The sequence below is a fragment of the Lepidochelys kempii genome, chromosome 8 (assembly GCF_965140285.1).
Source record: "Lepidochelys kempii isolate rLepKem1 chromosome 8, rLepKem1.hap1, whole genome shotgun sequence".
Classification (NCBI taxonomy): Eukaryota; Metazoa; Chordata; order Testudines; family Cheloniidae; genus Lepidochelys; species Lepidochelys kempii.
This window is the reverse complement of record NC_136387.1, coordinates 87,181,907-87,198,442: the sequence shown is the minus strand read 5'-3', so window position 1 is coordinate 87,198,442 and position 16,536 is coordinate 87,181,907. Positions and strand designations below refer to the sequence as shown.

The following is a 16,536-nucleotide window of genomic DNA, read 5'->3' as shown; positions in this document are numbered from 1 at the left end:
TAGGCTCTTGAGATAACTCGCTGATCGTCCCTCTTTCTCTCTTTTCTCTCCCTCTTTGAGCAGACACTTTTCATCAGAGCACAAGTGGACAATTCACAATTCAGCTGATTTTCAAGGAAAGGGGTCATTCATCAATAGACTTTTTGTGACAAAGAGAAACAAGAAATGTTTGTTATCCTAGCAGTTCTGGTACTCAAACTGGTGAAATTGTTGAGACGTCCTCTGAAACTACTTTTGCTATTCTCAGACCATTGTCCCAGAATGGAGGAGCCGTCCTCCATCGCAGCTCATGCACCCTACATCTAACAGCATAATTTCTGGATGGAAGTTGTCAGGCTGCCTGCAGTGGCTCAAGAGCATGAGTACCAACCTCATGGTAGACATTTATGGAGCAGGACACAAACCCCAAAATGGTTGTGAGTTCTATCATTAGATTTCACCAACCATTTACCAAGTGAGAATTCCTCGAACACTATAAGAGCCTTAACATGGAGACACAGACAGTCTCCTTGGGTACCCCAATTTATCTCACCATCCACTTAAGCTTACCTGTGTGATAGATTGTTGCCTTACACCAAAGAGCAATATTCAGATTACTCCCAATCCCAAAAGAAAGTTTTTCCATCTATAAGACATCCAACTATAAAGACATGCAACCCCCACATGGGACCTTAATTGTGTTGTGACAGGTCTCATGCCTATCCATGAAGATTTCCTTCCCTGTAGAAGTCACATCAGCTATGAGAGTTGGTGAGATAGGAGCATTCATGGGGAATCCCCCTCCCATACTGTTTTCCACTGTGACATGGTATCTCTTAGGCAACACCATAAATTCATATTAAAAATAGTGCTGAGCTTCCATTTAAATCAGGTTATATATCTACCTACATTTTTTCACAAACCTCCTTCTAATAATGGCCAAGCTAAGCTACATAGCCTTGGTGTATGTAGGGATCTACTCTTTTACCTACAGTGAATAAAACCTTTTAGGTGCTCTCCTCGGCTATTCTTATACTTTGCAAAGAAGACTACCCTATTTTCACCCAAAGATTATCTAAGTGGGTTTTGGGGGTGTATTAGACACTTCTATGAAATAGCTAAATTACATCCACCAGATAATTTTAGAATCCATTCCACTAGGGTGCAGGCAGCCTTGACTGCTTCTTTGTGAAGCATTCCCATAGTTGACATCTGTGAAGCTGCCACCTGGGGTTCCATATGTACTTTTACCAGACATTATGCCATATTAATAGAAGCTTCCAGAGCAGACACTTCTGATGGCAGAGCTGTTTTACAGTTTATTTTAAGTGAAACTGAGCACCCATCATCTTAGTTAAATAACTCATGAGATTCACCAAGAGTGGAAATAAATATCTGAATACTCAAAGAAGAAAGAAAAGTTGCTTATCTGTACAGTACAGTATCTGGAGGGTTTTTTGTGTGTTGTCCATATACAGTATATATATTCCACAACCTGCACTTCTTCCCCTCTGCTTCAGAGTACTATTATGGACTATATTCTGTGGTAGAGATGGGACTTAGTGGCAGTTGGTCCCACATCACCCTTTCTGCCTGCGGTATGGAAGTATGAGGGCACTCAGGGCTCATGCGCAGCCCCCACAGACACTGCTGGCCAAAAAACTCCAACCTCAAACGCATGGAGTGCATGCACACAAATAAGAGTTAAATATATATTTATGGACAACACATCTCAAAGAGCTCCAGTTACTGTACAAGTTACTTTCTTTTTTGTTGTGATGCAGAATGAAAACAAATTTGGAAACCTCCAGAAATTTTCACAAAACAGAATACTTGTTTTCTGGCTAGTCCTAATCACTGTAAGATTTATTAGTTCACAAGTCTCTTATCCTTCAGGGAGTGTCATAAATCAGCATGATGCATCTGAGGCTAGATTTTATATTTGGATCTCTGAGACTCGGGAGAAATGAATCCTCCCAAAAATGAGTCCTCCCAACTTTAACTTTCAGTTAGCGAAGCCCTGATTCTGCTTCCATTAACCCAGTGGCAAATCAACTTCATTGGGAGCAGGATCAAGCCCACAAATGAGCTCCAGATCCACATTTTCTTCGAGGGCTTACTCATGTCCATTCCATATTATGTGTGTGTGCTCGCCACATGCACTGGTGCCGGAAGTTTTTCCCTCAGTAGTAGCCGTAGGGGATCGGCTCTGGCGCCCTCTGGAGTGGCACCCACATGGCATGGTATAAGGTCGGCTTTGGGATGCAGCAACCGGCACCGGTCGGACAAGAGCCACCGCTCAGCTTGATCCGGGTCACCAGAGACCGACCGCTCTGCTGGTAGCTTCGGCTCAGAGCAGGATTCCCTGACTGCAGGACAAGCCCCAGTACCGACAGTGCAGACGACATCATCGGACGACATCAAATCTGTCCCATGGTCCCAAGTGCAGTGGCTGGCGCCATGGTACCCATAGAACCCTTGAGGATTCTCCCAGGCTGCTCGATCAGTGTCGGGAGCCTCCGAGAGGCTAGCGGTCTCAGTATCCCGTCCCCCTGCGGTACTGGAGACTTTGGGGGATAGGACCCTGAAGGTTCAGGAGGAGCCAGGGGAGCAAGCTGCTGGACCACCAATGGATGTGGAGGTTCCCACAGCACTGGCATGAGGGGGAATGGGCCCCCTCATCCATTCCCTCAGGATGACACCAAGGCGCACCAGGAATCTTTGAAGAAGGTTGCTTTTAACCTGGGGCTTCAAGCAGAGGAACTGGAAGAGCCCTCGAACTCTCTGACATCCTCTGCTCCTTGGCTCCTGCCAAGGTGGCTCTACTCTTTCATGAAGGGGTTTCTAAGATCACTAATGCCCTGTGGCAGACCCCCCCTTCCCTGGCCCCTATCTCTAAAAGGGCCAAAAGCAAGTACTTCTTGCCAACCAAAGGGCATGAGTACTTTTACTCCCACCCAGCCCCTAGTTCCCAAGGAGGCCCCTAGTTCCCAACCACAAGGAGAGGTAGGGACAACCCAGGGCCACCCCCAAAAATAAAGACATCAGGAGGCTGGATCTTTTTGGGCGAAAGGTTTATTCGTATTCCAACCTTCAGCTAAGAGTGGCCAACCACAAAGTCTTGCTTGGCCAATATGACTTTAATATGTGGCAAGCCATGGCCAAGTTCGTAGGGTCGCTCCCAGAGGCGTCCAAGAAGGAGTTCCGAGTGATCCTTGATGAGGGCAAGACTGTGGCCAGGGAGGCCCTCCAGGTGGCGTCAGACACTGTGGATGCTGCTGTCCTCACCATGGCTTCCACTATCTCTATGCGGTGAGCCTCTTGACTGCTCCTCTCTGGGTTGTCCACAGAGGCTCAGCAGTCAGTGCAGGACCTGTCCTTTGACAGTTGGCCCTATTTGTGGAGCAAACAGACAGCAAGTTGCATGGCTTCAAGGACTCCTGCACCACCCTATAAACCCTGGGTCTCTATGTCCCAACCCCAGCGCATAAGCGGTTCAAACCGCAGCAGCTGCAGGGCCAGGGGAGTCAGCCTCGGCAGGACCAGCCCCATAAACAAGCCAAGGGCTACAAACGCCGCCCGAGCGACCCACCTCCACCCTCTGCCCAGTTGGGCTTGACCCATAATAAGCAGGGGGCCAAATGATTGTTTTGAGGGTGTGCCCAAGGGCAACCTACCAGACTATTCCCCAGATCCATCCTTCTCTGTGTTCTCCAACCGCCTTTCCCTCTTCCTCCCTGCATGGATGGCTATAACCTCAGACTGATGGGTCCTCAGCACAATGAAACAGGGTTATACCCTCCAGTTCCTTTCTACCCCCCCCCCTTTCCACCCACCTTCCCCGTCCCTCTTCAGGGACCCCTCTCACGAGAGTCTCCTCGTGCAGGAGGTAAAGGGATTACTAGAGCTGGGTGGGGTGGAAGAAGTTCCTCTCGAGTACAGGAACAAGGGGCTCTATTTCCGGTACTTCTTAATCCCAAAGGCCAAGCGTAGTCTACAGCTCATCCTGGACCTGTGAGATCTCAACAAGTACCTAAAGAAGTCGAAGTTCTGCATGGTCTTCCTGGTTTCTATTATCCCCTCCCTGGATCCGGGAGACTGTATGCTGCCCTTGACTTGAAGGATGCATACTTCTACATAGCGATCTTTCAAGGACACAGACGCTTCCTCCGGTTTATGGTGGGGCCCCACCACTACCAGTTTGAGGTCCTCCCATTTGGCCTGGTGACAGCACCGGGAGTGTTTACCAAGTGCATGTCGGTGGTAGCGGCTTACCTCAGATGGTGCGATATTCAGATTCACATGAACCTCAATGACTGGCTTGTCAAGGGCAGCTCCAGGTCTCAAGTCCAAAGGGATGTTGCGGTGCTTCAGGCCATGTGCCGCTGTCTGGGCCTACTGGTAAACAACAAAAAGTCGATGTTAGTGCCAGTGCAGAGGATAGAGCTCATCGGAGCAGTCCTCGACTCACCCTGTGCCAGGGTGTTTCTGCCGCTGGAAAGGTTGACGAACCTCATCGCGGAAGTCTCTGCATTCCCTCTGCATTCCCTCTGACTACAGCCAGGGTCTGTCTGCACCTCTTGGGTCTCATGGCAGCATGGTGGTCCGCCATGCCAGGCTCCAAATGCGGCCCCTGCAACAATGGCTGCGGACAGTCTATTCCCAGTCCAGAGACCCCCTGGAAAAGATTGTTAACATTCCCCAGGTGATACTTACCTCGGTGCAATGGTGGACCGACCACAGGACAGTCCTGGAGAGAGTTCCATTCGACAACTTCTCTCACTCTATCCGAGTTGGTGTCGGATGCCTTGGACCTCAGCTGGGGTGTGCATCTCAGTGACCTCCAGACACAGGGGATGTGGTCCCTGGAGGAGGCGAAGTTGCACATAAGCTGCTCAAAAACCTCTGAGCAGTCCAGCTGGCATGTGGAGTCTTCCTGCCCCACCTGTTGGGCAAGGTGATACGAGTACTGACGAACAACACAGCTTCGATGTTCTACATCAACAGGCAAGTGGGAGTGCACTTGTCAACTCTCTGCCAAGAGGCACATCCAGAGCTAGCCTGCATGAGCTTCCAAAGGTGGGGAACTCCCCAAGTGGACCTATTTGCTACCAGACAGAACAGAAAATGCCACTGGTTTTGCTCCCGGCAAGGTCTGAGCAAGGGCTCCCTCTCCGATGCCTTCCTCTTGCTGTGGTCTTGGAACCTGATGTACGCATTCCCTCCGATTCTGTTCATCAGCAGGGCCCTGGCAAAGATCAACAGAGTCATAGCACAGGTTGTCGTGATCGCCCCAGCGTGGGCTTGCCAACATTGGTTCGGCATGCTCATGAGGTTGTCAGTGGTCTCTCCTTGGCCTCTGCCCAACCACCCGGACCTGTGTCACAAGACCATGGCCAGCTCCTACACCCAACCTGGAGTCCCTCCACCTCCCACAGTGGATTCTGCATGGCTGAACCCGGAGTGACAGACCTGTTTGGAAGGAGGCCAACAGGTCCTCCTGGAAAGTGGGAAGCTCTCAACCAGACTGACTTATCTGGCCAAGTGGATGAGGTTTTTCCACTGTGCATCCAAGCGCAGCTTTCTTCCATACAGGCTGTCCTGGACTACCTGCTCCATTTGAGGAACCAGGGCCTGGCACACTCTTCCATTAGAGTGCATCTAGCGACCATCTCCGCTTTTCACCCGCCAATCCAAGGACAGACGGTGTTTTCCCATGATATGACAGTCAGATTTTTGAGAGGGCTTGAGAAACTCTTCCTTCAGGTACGGACTCCTGTCCCGCAGTGGAATCCTAACTTGATCCTCTCTAGGCTCACTGACCCCCCTTTGAGCCTCTGGGTTCCTGCTCCCTTTTCCACTTGTGGAAGGTTGCGTTCCTGGTGGCAGTGACATTGGCAAGACGGGTCTCTGAAATTAAAGCCTTGACCTCAGAACCTCTGTACACAGTCTTCTAAAAAGATAAGATTCAGTTGCGACCCCACCCGCCTTTCCTGCCAAAGGTTTCCACTTTCCATATGAACCAGAACATCTTCCTCCCAGTGTTCTGTCCCAAACTGCACAAGACCAGTGAGGAGAGGCATCTTCATGCCCTGGACATCTGGAGGGCTTTGGCTTTCTACTGAGAACGTACTAAGCCTTTCTGAAAATCTACTCAACTCTTCATCACTGCAGCGGATAGGATGAAGGGGCCCCCGGTGTCCTCACAAAGGATTTCCAATTATGCACCAATTACCTGGTGCATAAGGACCTGTTACGACCTGGTGGGGGTTCTGCCACTGGCAATTGTCAGAGCCCACTCGACGAGAGCGCAGGCATGTTTGGCGGCCTTCCTGGTGCACATTCCTATCCATGACACCTGTAGATCCGCAACGTGGTCCTCTGTTCACACGTTTACCGCTCATTGTGCCATCACTCAGCGGGCCAGAGACGATGCTGGGTTCAGCAGAGCTGTGTTGCAATCTACACATCCGTGAACTCCTATCCACCTCCAGGGGTACTGCTTTTGGAGTCGCCTAATATGGAATGGCCATGAGCAAGCACTTGAAGAAGAAAAGACAATTACCTTTTCTGTAATTGATGTTCTTCGAGATGTGTTGCTCATGTCCATTCCACAACCCGCCCTCCTTTCCCACTGTCGGAGTTTCCGGCAAGAAGGAACTGAAGGTGGAGGGAACCGGTGGTGCCACTCCAGAGCCAGAGCCAGTCCCCTATGGATACTACTGAGGGAAAACTTCCAGCACCGGTGCATGTGGCGAGCACACACACCTAATATGCAATGGACATGAGCAACACATCTCAAAGAACACTAGGTATGGAAAAGGTAACTGTCTTTTTCTAGCTATGACAGAATACTATACATTTTTTTATTGTACAGAAAGGCCTAATTTTGGCTAAACAAGTCATTTGGATATCTGGCATTAAAAAAATGTACCAGATAACATGAATATGTTTATTTACACAGGCTGCTGTTTGCATCTAAAACACATAAATTTATTTCCAAATATCAGAGACTCTAAAGACTAAATAAAAGTGATATATGAAATGGTACACTACACAAAATTCTGTTCTCATTCATACTGGTGCAACCTCATTGAAGTCAATGGATTTGCAGTGGTATAATTGAGACCAAATTATGGTCCTTTTACACTTACACTATATTAGACTCCCTTAATCCTACCCACACCTACCTACTAGTATGTGAATTAGTGTAAGGGGATGTAAGTTTATGTAATGTGCACATGAGGAGCCAGAAAAAAAAGTGTACCTGTGTGTAAGTTAAAATACAACACATTCTTACTCATTCCTGTTAGTAGCCTTTCTTACTACAGTTCTCTCTCTGTCTCCTCAATGCAAGATGTATACCAGTGTACGTTCCCTTATACTCAAGCATGGGGAGCCAAAGCTGGGGCAATAAATAAGATACAGGGGGCGTCTAATTATATTTTGATAAATAAAAGGGAGTTTAAATGGGTCTGGAAGAAGTCTACATGTGTATAGCATGCACTGTCTGGGGGCCACAGGAGAAGGTTTAAATTTGAAACGGGCCATCTTGATTATCACTACAAAAGTTTTTTTTCTCCTGCTGATAATAGCCCACCTTAATCAATTAGTCTCATTAGAGTTGGTATGGCAACCCCCATTTTTTCATGTTCTATCTATCTATCTATCTATCTATCTATCTATCTATCTATCTATCTATCTATCTATCTATCTCTTCCTACTGTATTTTCCACTGCATGCATCTGATGAAGTGGGCGTTAGCCCACGAAAGCTTATGCTCAAATAAATTTGTTAGTCTCTAAGGTGCCACAAGTACTCCTCATTCTTTTTATTAAATTCTATGTTAGCTACAGATCCCTCTAAACTTTCTTAGACCCAATTCTGAATTTGAAAATTTGGCCATGCATTGCTGTGTGCATGAATTAGTTTGTCTCAAGTAGTAATTAATTAATCTGTGATCCACTTTTCTGATAACAAAGTAGTGAAAACTAAATTTGAGATAGTTTAGGCATTGTTTCCTTTCTTGTGGGTACTAATTATAGGATTTAAAATGTATAACACTTTTCCGTCCATAGAGCCATTTTACACACCAGGAATTGGAGATTATCTCACAGGGGTAATATATATTCATATTTAGCAATGGAATTTCATTCATTTTGATAGTCAACTAATCAGTTATAGAGCCTGCCCCCCCCCGGACTTGAGGAGAGGGGGCTCTGTGACTGATTAGTTGGACAGACAGATGAAGCCTAAGTCTAATGCAGGGGTGGGCAAACCTTTTGGCCCGAGGGCCACATCTGGGTATGGAAATTGTATGGTGGGCCATGAATGCTCACAAAATTTGGGTTGGGGTGCAGGAGGAGATGAGGGCTCTGGGATGAGACTGCGGGCTCTGGGATGGGGCCAGAAATTAGGAGTTCAGGGTGTGGGGGGGTCTCTGGGCTGGGGCAGGGGGTTGAGATTCAAGAGAGGGATCAGGGCAGGGGCTTGGGGCATGGGAGGGGGTCAGGGGTGCAGGCTTTGGGTGGTGCTTACCTCAAGCAGCTCCTGGAAGCAGTGGCATATCCCCCCTCTGGCTCTATGTGGAGGTGCGGTCAGGTGGCTCTGTGCAATGCCCCGTCCTCAGGTGCCTCTCTGAAGCTCCCATTCACTGCAGTTACTGGCCAATGGGAGCTGCGGGGCTGGTGCTTGGGGCGAGGGCAGCGCACAGAGTCCCCTGGCTGCCCCAAAACGTAGGAACGAGAGTGGGGACATGCTGCTGCTTCTGGGAGCCTCGGCACGCATGCAGGAAGCGGCCTCCGAACCTGCTCCCTGCCTGGAGCACAGGAACAGGGCAAGCCCTAGACCCCGCTCCCCAGCAGGAGGTCGAAGGCCGGTTTAAACTGGCTGGAGGGCCGGATGTGGCCCATGGGCTGTAGTTTGCCCATCCCGGGTCTAATGGCTCCTGTGGATACAACAGGAGAGTTTATAAATTCTGCACCAGAAAGAAAGGCTCCCTTCCCTACTTGAGATTAGAGTAGTACACAGTTTGGGGGCCTTGTTGTTGGCCTCATGCCAGTTTCCTTTTGGGGGATGGGAGGAAATATTTGTCCTCACTGCCCGTTTAGCCAGGGTGTTGTGGGTTTTTTCACCTCCCCGGGACCTAGAGGGTAGGTTAGGCTGTAAAATTCATTTTGTTGTAACTTGGCAGGTGCTCAGTGCAGGAAATCATTCAGTAGAAGGTATAGTTTCCTCATAAACTGGAAGTGGATTAGTAGAAAGCACCTCCTAAAGAAGGAATGGGGTTAGGGCCTCTAATCTCTGAAGACAATCCCCTCTTTCTGACCTACCCCCCAATTAACCTTTCTACAAGTGGAGGGTGATGGAGATCAACAATGGTGCTGGGAACAAGTTGACAAGATGGAGGGCTGATGGCAGCTGTCCACCAGGTGGTACAGATTACAAAGGAAGGATGATTTGCACTGGATGAATTATTGAGATATGTTACTTAATAAAGGCTAGTTAAACCACATTCCTGGTGTCTTGTCTGTCTTCCTGTGGGGCCTGGGACAAAAACTTTCAGGCCTTTATTATGCTTCATAAAGAAACAAGCAAAAAAGAAAAGGAAAACAAAAAAGGGGACAGGGAGAGAAAATTTCCCATACCCACCCTTCTTTTGCAGGTCACTTTTAGCAGATCGAGCTAACTGATATTACATGAAAATATCTGTTCACATATACAACTACATTTTCCAGTTTAGAACTTTTGTTTTATTGTTACATTTCATTTTGTCTTATGGGAAAAATCATAATGACTGTATTATAGTGTCTCTTCAAAAAGGGGTTTCATATTATTGCAGAATATATTCTAATAGAAAATTAAAATGCTAAATGGTATGTTGTATCTATAAACAAATCCCCTTAACGCAAGTACTTTCCAAGAAATACTGTGTTATGAGCCATTATTTTGGTTGTCTGATCTTTATTGATATTGTATAATGCCAGGCAAATTCGAATAATAACTTCTTATTGTAGCAAGGGGGAGAATGTTCATACAACTACCAATACGTATGTTAACAATAAGGCAAAGACAATTGTTCTTTAATATCTCAAAGGCACTTTATCAGTTTGTTCAGGCTCAACATGTGGCTCTAGCTCTTAAATGCAATAATTCAATGAGAATATCCTTTATAAAAATATCTTTCTTTAAAACCAAAAAAGAAAACAAAAATGAAAAATGCCACCAATTTCAGTATGATCCAGCTGAAATACATTGTATAAAAATCTTGACAATGTCCCTTTAAAAGAGGCTATTGCACACATGAGACATTCATGTTGTTCCAATATTGTTGTTTACAGACTGAAGAATTTACCATTCACTTTTACTAAGCTTAAAGAACTTGCAGCTTTGTGGCTATCTGACAACCAGGTAATAACTTTTAATGTATGTCTTTTCATTAGTAATAAAAAGCAAGATATCTTGGTAAGGGCCATAGATAAAATCTATGTTTTAACAGACTATTGTTCGATTTATGAAGCTTTTAGTCCCAACAGTTTCCATACAGTCCTCTGTATTAGCTACAGATCTAGATATAGGTTCTGCTGAATGCTGTGGTATTAATTGGAAAAGCTCACCTTTGAGGGATTTACTGCTTTCAACAGGTGGAATTGTATGTCCTGACCCAAATTAATAAGTTAAGGCCAAGAGTATTCACAGACGACTCTAGTGAATGGGATCACTCGTGGCCTGTGTTGGGACACAAGGGCCTAAGGATTTTATACTGGGCATATTCTGTCTTTTGTATTCCTTAATCCTTCTGTGCCTCCATTCTTGTCTTCTGGCTTCCCATTCCCTATCTATTCCTCTGTTTTTGTTTACTCCTTCTCTCCCCATTTTAACCTCTTCATGTGGAAGAGGGATTTCTTCCATTAACTTTTACACTTGAGGCTCTCATTTGGTGTTTTGCTATCTTTCTATGCTTTTAAATTATCAATGACAACTATTTAATTCTTTGCTAATAGAAAATAAACATGGTAAATACAGATAGAGTAAGTGTCTAAGTCCCATTGTCAAAATTGACTTAGGTATTTAGTAGCCTAACTCCCATTGATTTTTATCTCCTTAGTGTTGAGGGACTTTAGGCACTTCTGAACGTTTTAATCCTTGTCTAAAATCGGGAGTGTGGGGGTCACAAAAGTTCATGAAGCATTTTTTTCCCTTGGTTTTCTTCTAAATAAAGGTTTCATTACAAAAGTTTCCAACCAGAGCCAATAATATTTTAAGTGTTCCAGGCTTAATCCTCAGCTGATGGATATCAGCATAGCTCTGTGGAAGTCAACAGAGTTATACAGATTTACATCATCCGAAATTCTGGTCCTCTGTGCCATTTTCCATTTTTCTTCTTTTTAAAAAAGCCCCAAAATTACAACTTCTCAATTTTTTTACTTTTGCCACAGCTAAGCCATGACAAGCAACCAACCTTAAGCCCAGATCCTACAAATATTTATGCACGCATATTTATGCATAAAATTTATCTATCTATTTATTTATTTATTTATTTTTATGCACGCATATTTATGCATAAAATTAAGAACATTCATAAGTTTTTGCAGAATCAGGGTCTTATTATTCATTTATAGCGTGAAAATCTGTAACTAACATGAGACTACTGATCCCAGAGTTCCAGAAAAAATATGTTGGTCAAGTCCTAAATGCCAAATCTTGTAGTCTTCACTTGATCCTTATATTCCTGCGCTCTTTGAATAGCCTAAACTTCCATTAAAGTCAATGGGAGTTTGGGGCATATAAAGAATGCACAAAGAGGGTCCTTGGTCCTTCTTTAGAGAAAACTTTCATCAACTTCTGTTGGAGTTTCTTGAGTGCTCCTAGATTTGGTCCGGTGTTAAAATGTTAACAGGCATCTTTATATGTTAATACTGTCTGTATTTTTGGGGATTTATTGTTAAACTAATTATGCAGCCAGCATTAGTGCTCAGAAATTTAACAATTCAACCAATTTACAATTTGTAGATTAAGTCGTTTCAATCACTACGAATGTTCGTAGAAAAAGGAATTCACAATTTTAGGCATTTAAACTGTTATTATAAAGGGAAGAGAACTTAATTTTCACAAAAAGTAAATATTCAACATAGATAAAAGTGATACTTCCATTATTGCAATAACTTCAATAACCTCTTCTTTTTCTCCCTAGAATTGTATAGTTATTGCAGATAACTGTTGCCTCTTGAGTTCAGGTCTGATCAGTATAATTTTGCATGGTCCAAACTTCTTTTCACTGTAAACTAATCTATTCTATTTGTGTGCAAAAGCCACTGAGACCCTGATCCTGCAACTGTCTGTCTACACTGCAGTGTAAGCCCATGCTTGAGCCCAGGCTGAAGCTTAATCCCCTTGTATCGACACTGCAATTGAGCTAACACAGGGCTCAGACCTAGGGTCTCAGGACCCTGCAGGACTGGATGATCTGAGCTCAAGTTAAGCCAGGACCCAGGGTCTGAGCTCTATTGCTTAATTGCAGTGTAAACACAGTCCCGCTTGACTCAGGTTCCAAGAGTCAGCTGGAAGTATCCCAAAATTCCACAGGATAACTTTCTTAGTCCTCTCTATCCCAACGATCTACAGTCCACTCTATTGAAAATGGAAGCCTCCCCCACTCTGCCAACGGCAACAGCTCAGGTCAGCATTAACCCATTCTCTTCTGATCACCAATCTGCAAACACACTATCAGAGAGCCTCCTGGGTTTACAATGGAGAGTGAATCAATCAAGCCTGTTGCAAAGCTAGCTGCTTCAAACTTTCTGTAACACACAGGGCAGGTAGTAACATTTTCTCACAGTGCACCATGGTCCTAGGGCTAGAGCAGCCACATTTTTTTTTGGGGGGGGGGATACTAGGGACTCTAGGATATGGTTACTTGAAGCCGGGTCTGTGCACTGCAGTGTGGATGCCAGGGTCCTAGGTTCGAGCATGGGTTAGAAAAGTCTCAATGTAGGGTTACAGAGTAACAGCCGTGTTAGTCTGTATTCGCAAAAAGAAAAGGAGTACTTGTGGCACCTTAGAGACTAACCAATTTATTAGAGCATAAGCTTTCGTGAGCTACAGCTCACTTCATCAGATGCATATTGTGAGAAAACCTGGATTTGTGCTGGAAATGGCCCACCTGATGATCACTTTAGATAAGCTATTACCAGCAGGACAGTGGGGTGGGAGGAGGTATTGTTTCATATTCTCTGTGTATATATAAAGTCTGCTGCAGTTTCCACGATATGCATCTGATGAAGTGAGCTGTAGCTCACGAAAGCTTATGCTCTAATAAATTGGTTAGTCTCTAAGGTGCCACAAGTACTCCTTTTCTTAATGTAGGGTTAAAATACAATGTAGACACTCAAGCCCAGGGTTCCCTAATGTGGATCAGCTGACTCAAGTCACGCTAACCCTGGGCTTACATTGCAGTGTAGACATACCCTATGTGGGAGAACTCCTGTACCAATACTGAATACTGTTGACTTCAGTGAGGTTTAGCACAGACAGGGAGGTCTGTTTGTGCTGAGTCAGTTGCAGGATTGGGGCCTAAGATGTTCCTCTCCCAACAAACATAGAGTATATATATTGCTGACTCATGTTTAATAAGTAATAGTTCAGCAAGACACTTTGCTCACCATAAGAACAAATTTAATCAAATAAGGAGATTTATTGTTTATACCAAGTAATTTTACTCATTCTTAACGTTATTTTTACTCATATAGCTAATTTTCAGAATTTTAAATGACATCTATATATAGCTGAATATAAAAAGCAAGCAAGCAAACAAACAAACTGATGGGAGGAGGGTGGGAAACAATGAGTGGACATCAATGCAGTAAACTAGAGCCTTCTCTCTCTTCTCCTTCCTATTCCTACCTGTCAAAAACTGATCAGTAGAATGTTACCCCTTACAAACATAGAAATGTCACCCCAAAATAAAATGAAAAGTTAATGTGGACAATTGAGTACCTGTTTAAGAGCCCATCTAGCTTGTACACCAACTGAGAGCCTATATTCTTTTAAGGACACATTATTTTCTTCAACTTATTGGACTTCTCTACAAGAGATCATAGATTAATTTGCATTAATTTAATTAAAATATACCAGTATCATCATAATACTTATTGAATACTTAGAACACAATCTCTAGTCACTTGCACCAGTTTTATACCACTGTAACTCTACTGCCTTCAGTGGAATTACTCCTGATTTACCCAACCGTGAATAAGATTAGAATCAGACACTCGGTGCTTACACTGTTCCCCTTCCCACCCTCCTCTGCTTCTCATTTCACTCAGTCACTACAGTGTGTCAGACTCTTTTTTCCTTACACTGGAAATATTCCTATTGAAGTCAGGAGGAATGTTATACATGTAATAAGAGTGAGGAATCGAAGAAAATAATTCCCCATCAGAATAATATGTTTTTTCAGTCAGCAACTGCAAGAACAATTTCATTTAGACCAAGGACCCAATTCTTACTTTCTTTTTTATATTTTCTATTTATCAGATCATAAAATCTGATTTTCTTGGAATTCTTATAAACAATCTTTCTTCTTTTCTTTATAGTCCAAGGCCCTTATCCCTCTGCAAACTGAGGCTCATCCAGAAACAAAGCAAAGAGTACTGACTAACTACATGTTTCCCCAGCAACCCCGTGGAGATGAAGGTAAAATACTGTCAGCAATTTATTACAAAAGCAAAAACATGTTTATAATGCTTATTTAAATCCTGGTGAGAAAGTGGGGAGTATATTTTTAAATATTGAAACCATGGTTCTGTGGATGAGAATGGCAACAGTTGTTTATATAACAAACAGTGTATACAAGGCAGTATATATTCAGTCATACTGAAAGATTCTAAACAGGCTCTTTTTGTATGTTAAATCTAAGTCCTTTTCTGGATTCTGGACTGAGATTGAGATTTGTTCTCCCTTTTCTTTTTTTGGGGTGGGGAGTATCAGCATTATACCTTCCGACACACTGTGTAAACCCCCTGAATTCACTTCATTAGGGTTGCCTGGGGCCAATGAAAGGCAGAATTTTGTCTGATACTTACATCAGACAGGAGGATGGCCAGTGCTCTTTCATACATCTGGTAGCAGGAGGCACTCATCTAGTGAGTTTCCACCACTTTCCCATCCTCCCTATTCTGACCTAAACTACAGTAAGATGGGATACATCTTAACCTTCTGCTAAAGCAATCCTGTGACCTCACTAGGAGTCTTGAAATCCCATAATTGACAATATTTAGTTCAAACACAACCAGTTTGCACCACCCCTTTCAACTTAACCTTATTACATTAAAAATTATGCCACTTGTTTATAGGTTGTGACAAATTTTTATCACTTTTCACACCCTTTGGATGATTTAAGTGTGAAACCCAAGGTGCAGGCCTCAGCACAACAAACATTTTTGTCGTTTAGCGTTTAAACTACGTTTCATTTGTTTTGCTTGGTGCACTAATTACACATTCTGTTACAAAGCAGTTTTACGAAGATATTACCTGAATTTTAACTGTAGATTTCCAGTCAGACAGCGATAGCTTTAACCCTACTTTATGGGAGGAGCAGCGACAGCAACGGATGACGGTAGCCTTTGAATTTGAAGAGAAAAAGGAAGCGGAGGAGAATGCAGGAAAAGTTAAGGTAACTAGTTAGCCTTCACTTTTTCTTGCTTTATATATTGTGGACAAGTTCTCATACACAAATGCCATGGTAACATGTTTTTAGTTTTTAAACTTGCAGAGAGTGTTTGAGACCAAATATTATCACTCATGAAAAATGAGGGGACTGTTTTCCCTGCAGTATGCACTAATAATTTCCATTCATGCCCTTGTTACCTGACTGTCAAATTCTGAGTTTCTTCTTTAATTTGCTCATGTCCATTCTATGCTAGTTGTGTGCATGCCGTGTGCACTGTTGCCGGAGATTTTTCCCTTAGTGGTTTCCATAGGGCCATCTCTAGCACCTTCTGGAGTCATGTGACAATGAGCCGATACAAGGGGCTCCGCCAGCCGCACACACTCTCGGTTCCTTCTTACCACCTCTGATGGTTACTGGAATGATGCTTCTTGCTGTGGCAAGATCTCTTTCCAGTTGTTTGAACTTTCTCAGTTTATTCTTAATGTAGTTACCGTAGTTAGTGTATATAGTTTTTAGAGTTAACATATATAGTTGTGTAAATAGTTGTCCCTGTCATTGAGGGACTTTTCACCCCAGGGACTGGGCATGCCTCAGGCTTCAAGACGTGTGCCTCTTGCGACAAGCCGATGCCAGTGTCTAAAGCGTCTGGAGGAATCTTATGATAAAGATAAGTGCCAGATCTGAAGGGACTTCAGACCTCACACTAGAAAAGACAGGGACATTTGACTGAAGGCCATTCTCCTGGAGGTGGCCCTCAGACAATTTTCGGAACGAAGCCATTCTAAATCGGTGCCAAGCACTTCGACATTCGTTCAAAGTGCTCCACTGGCACTGTGCTCTTCCTGGCATTGTTCTCCATCTCTGATGCTGAGGAAGAAGCATAACAA

General features: G+C 44.1%; 1 protein-coding gene across 1 annotated transcript in view; it reads left to right on the top strand.

Annotated features, from left to right (window-relative positions):
- The window catches only part of LRRC7 (leucine rich repeat containing 7), a 386,471-nt gene that overhangs the window by 295,328 nt on the left and 74,607 nt on the right, over positions 1-16,536 (top strand). The window contains exons 14-16 of the mRNA XM_073357368.1: positions 10,320-10,389; positions 14,574-14,673; positions 15,528-15,652. Of these exons, the coding sequence (XP_073213469.1) occupies positions 10,320-10,389; positions 14,574-14,673; positions 15,528-15,652 (295 nt within the window). The remainder of the gene's footprint in view (positions 1-10,319; positions 10,390-14,573; positions 14,674-15,527; positions 15,653-16,536) is intronic.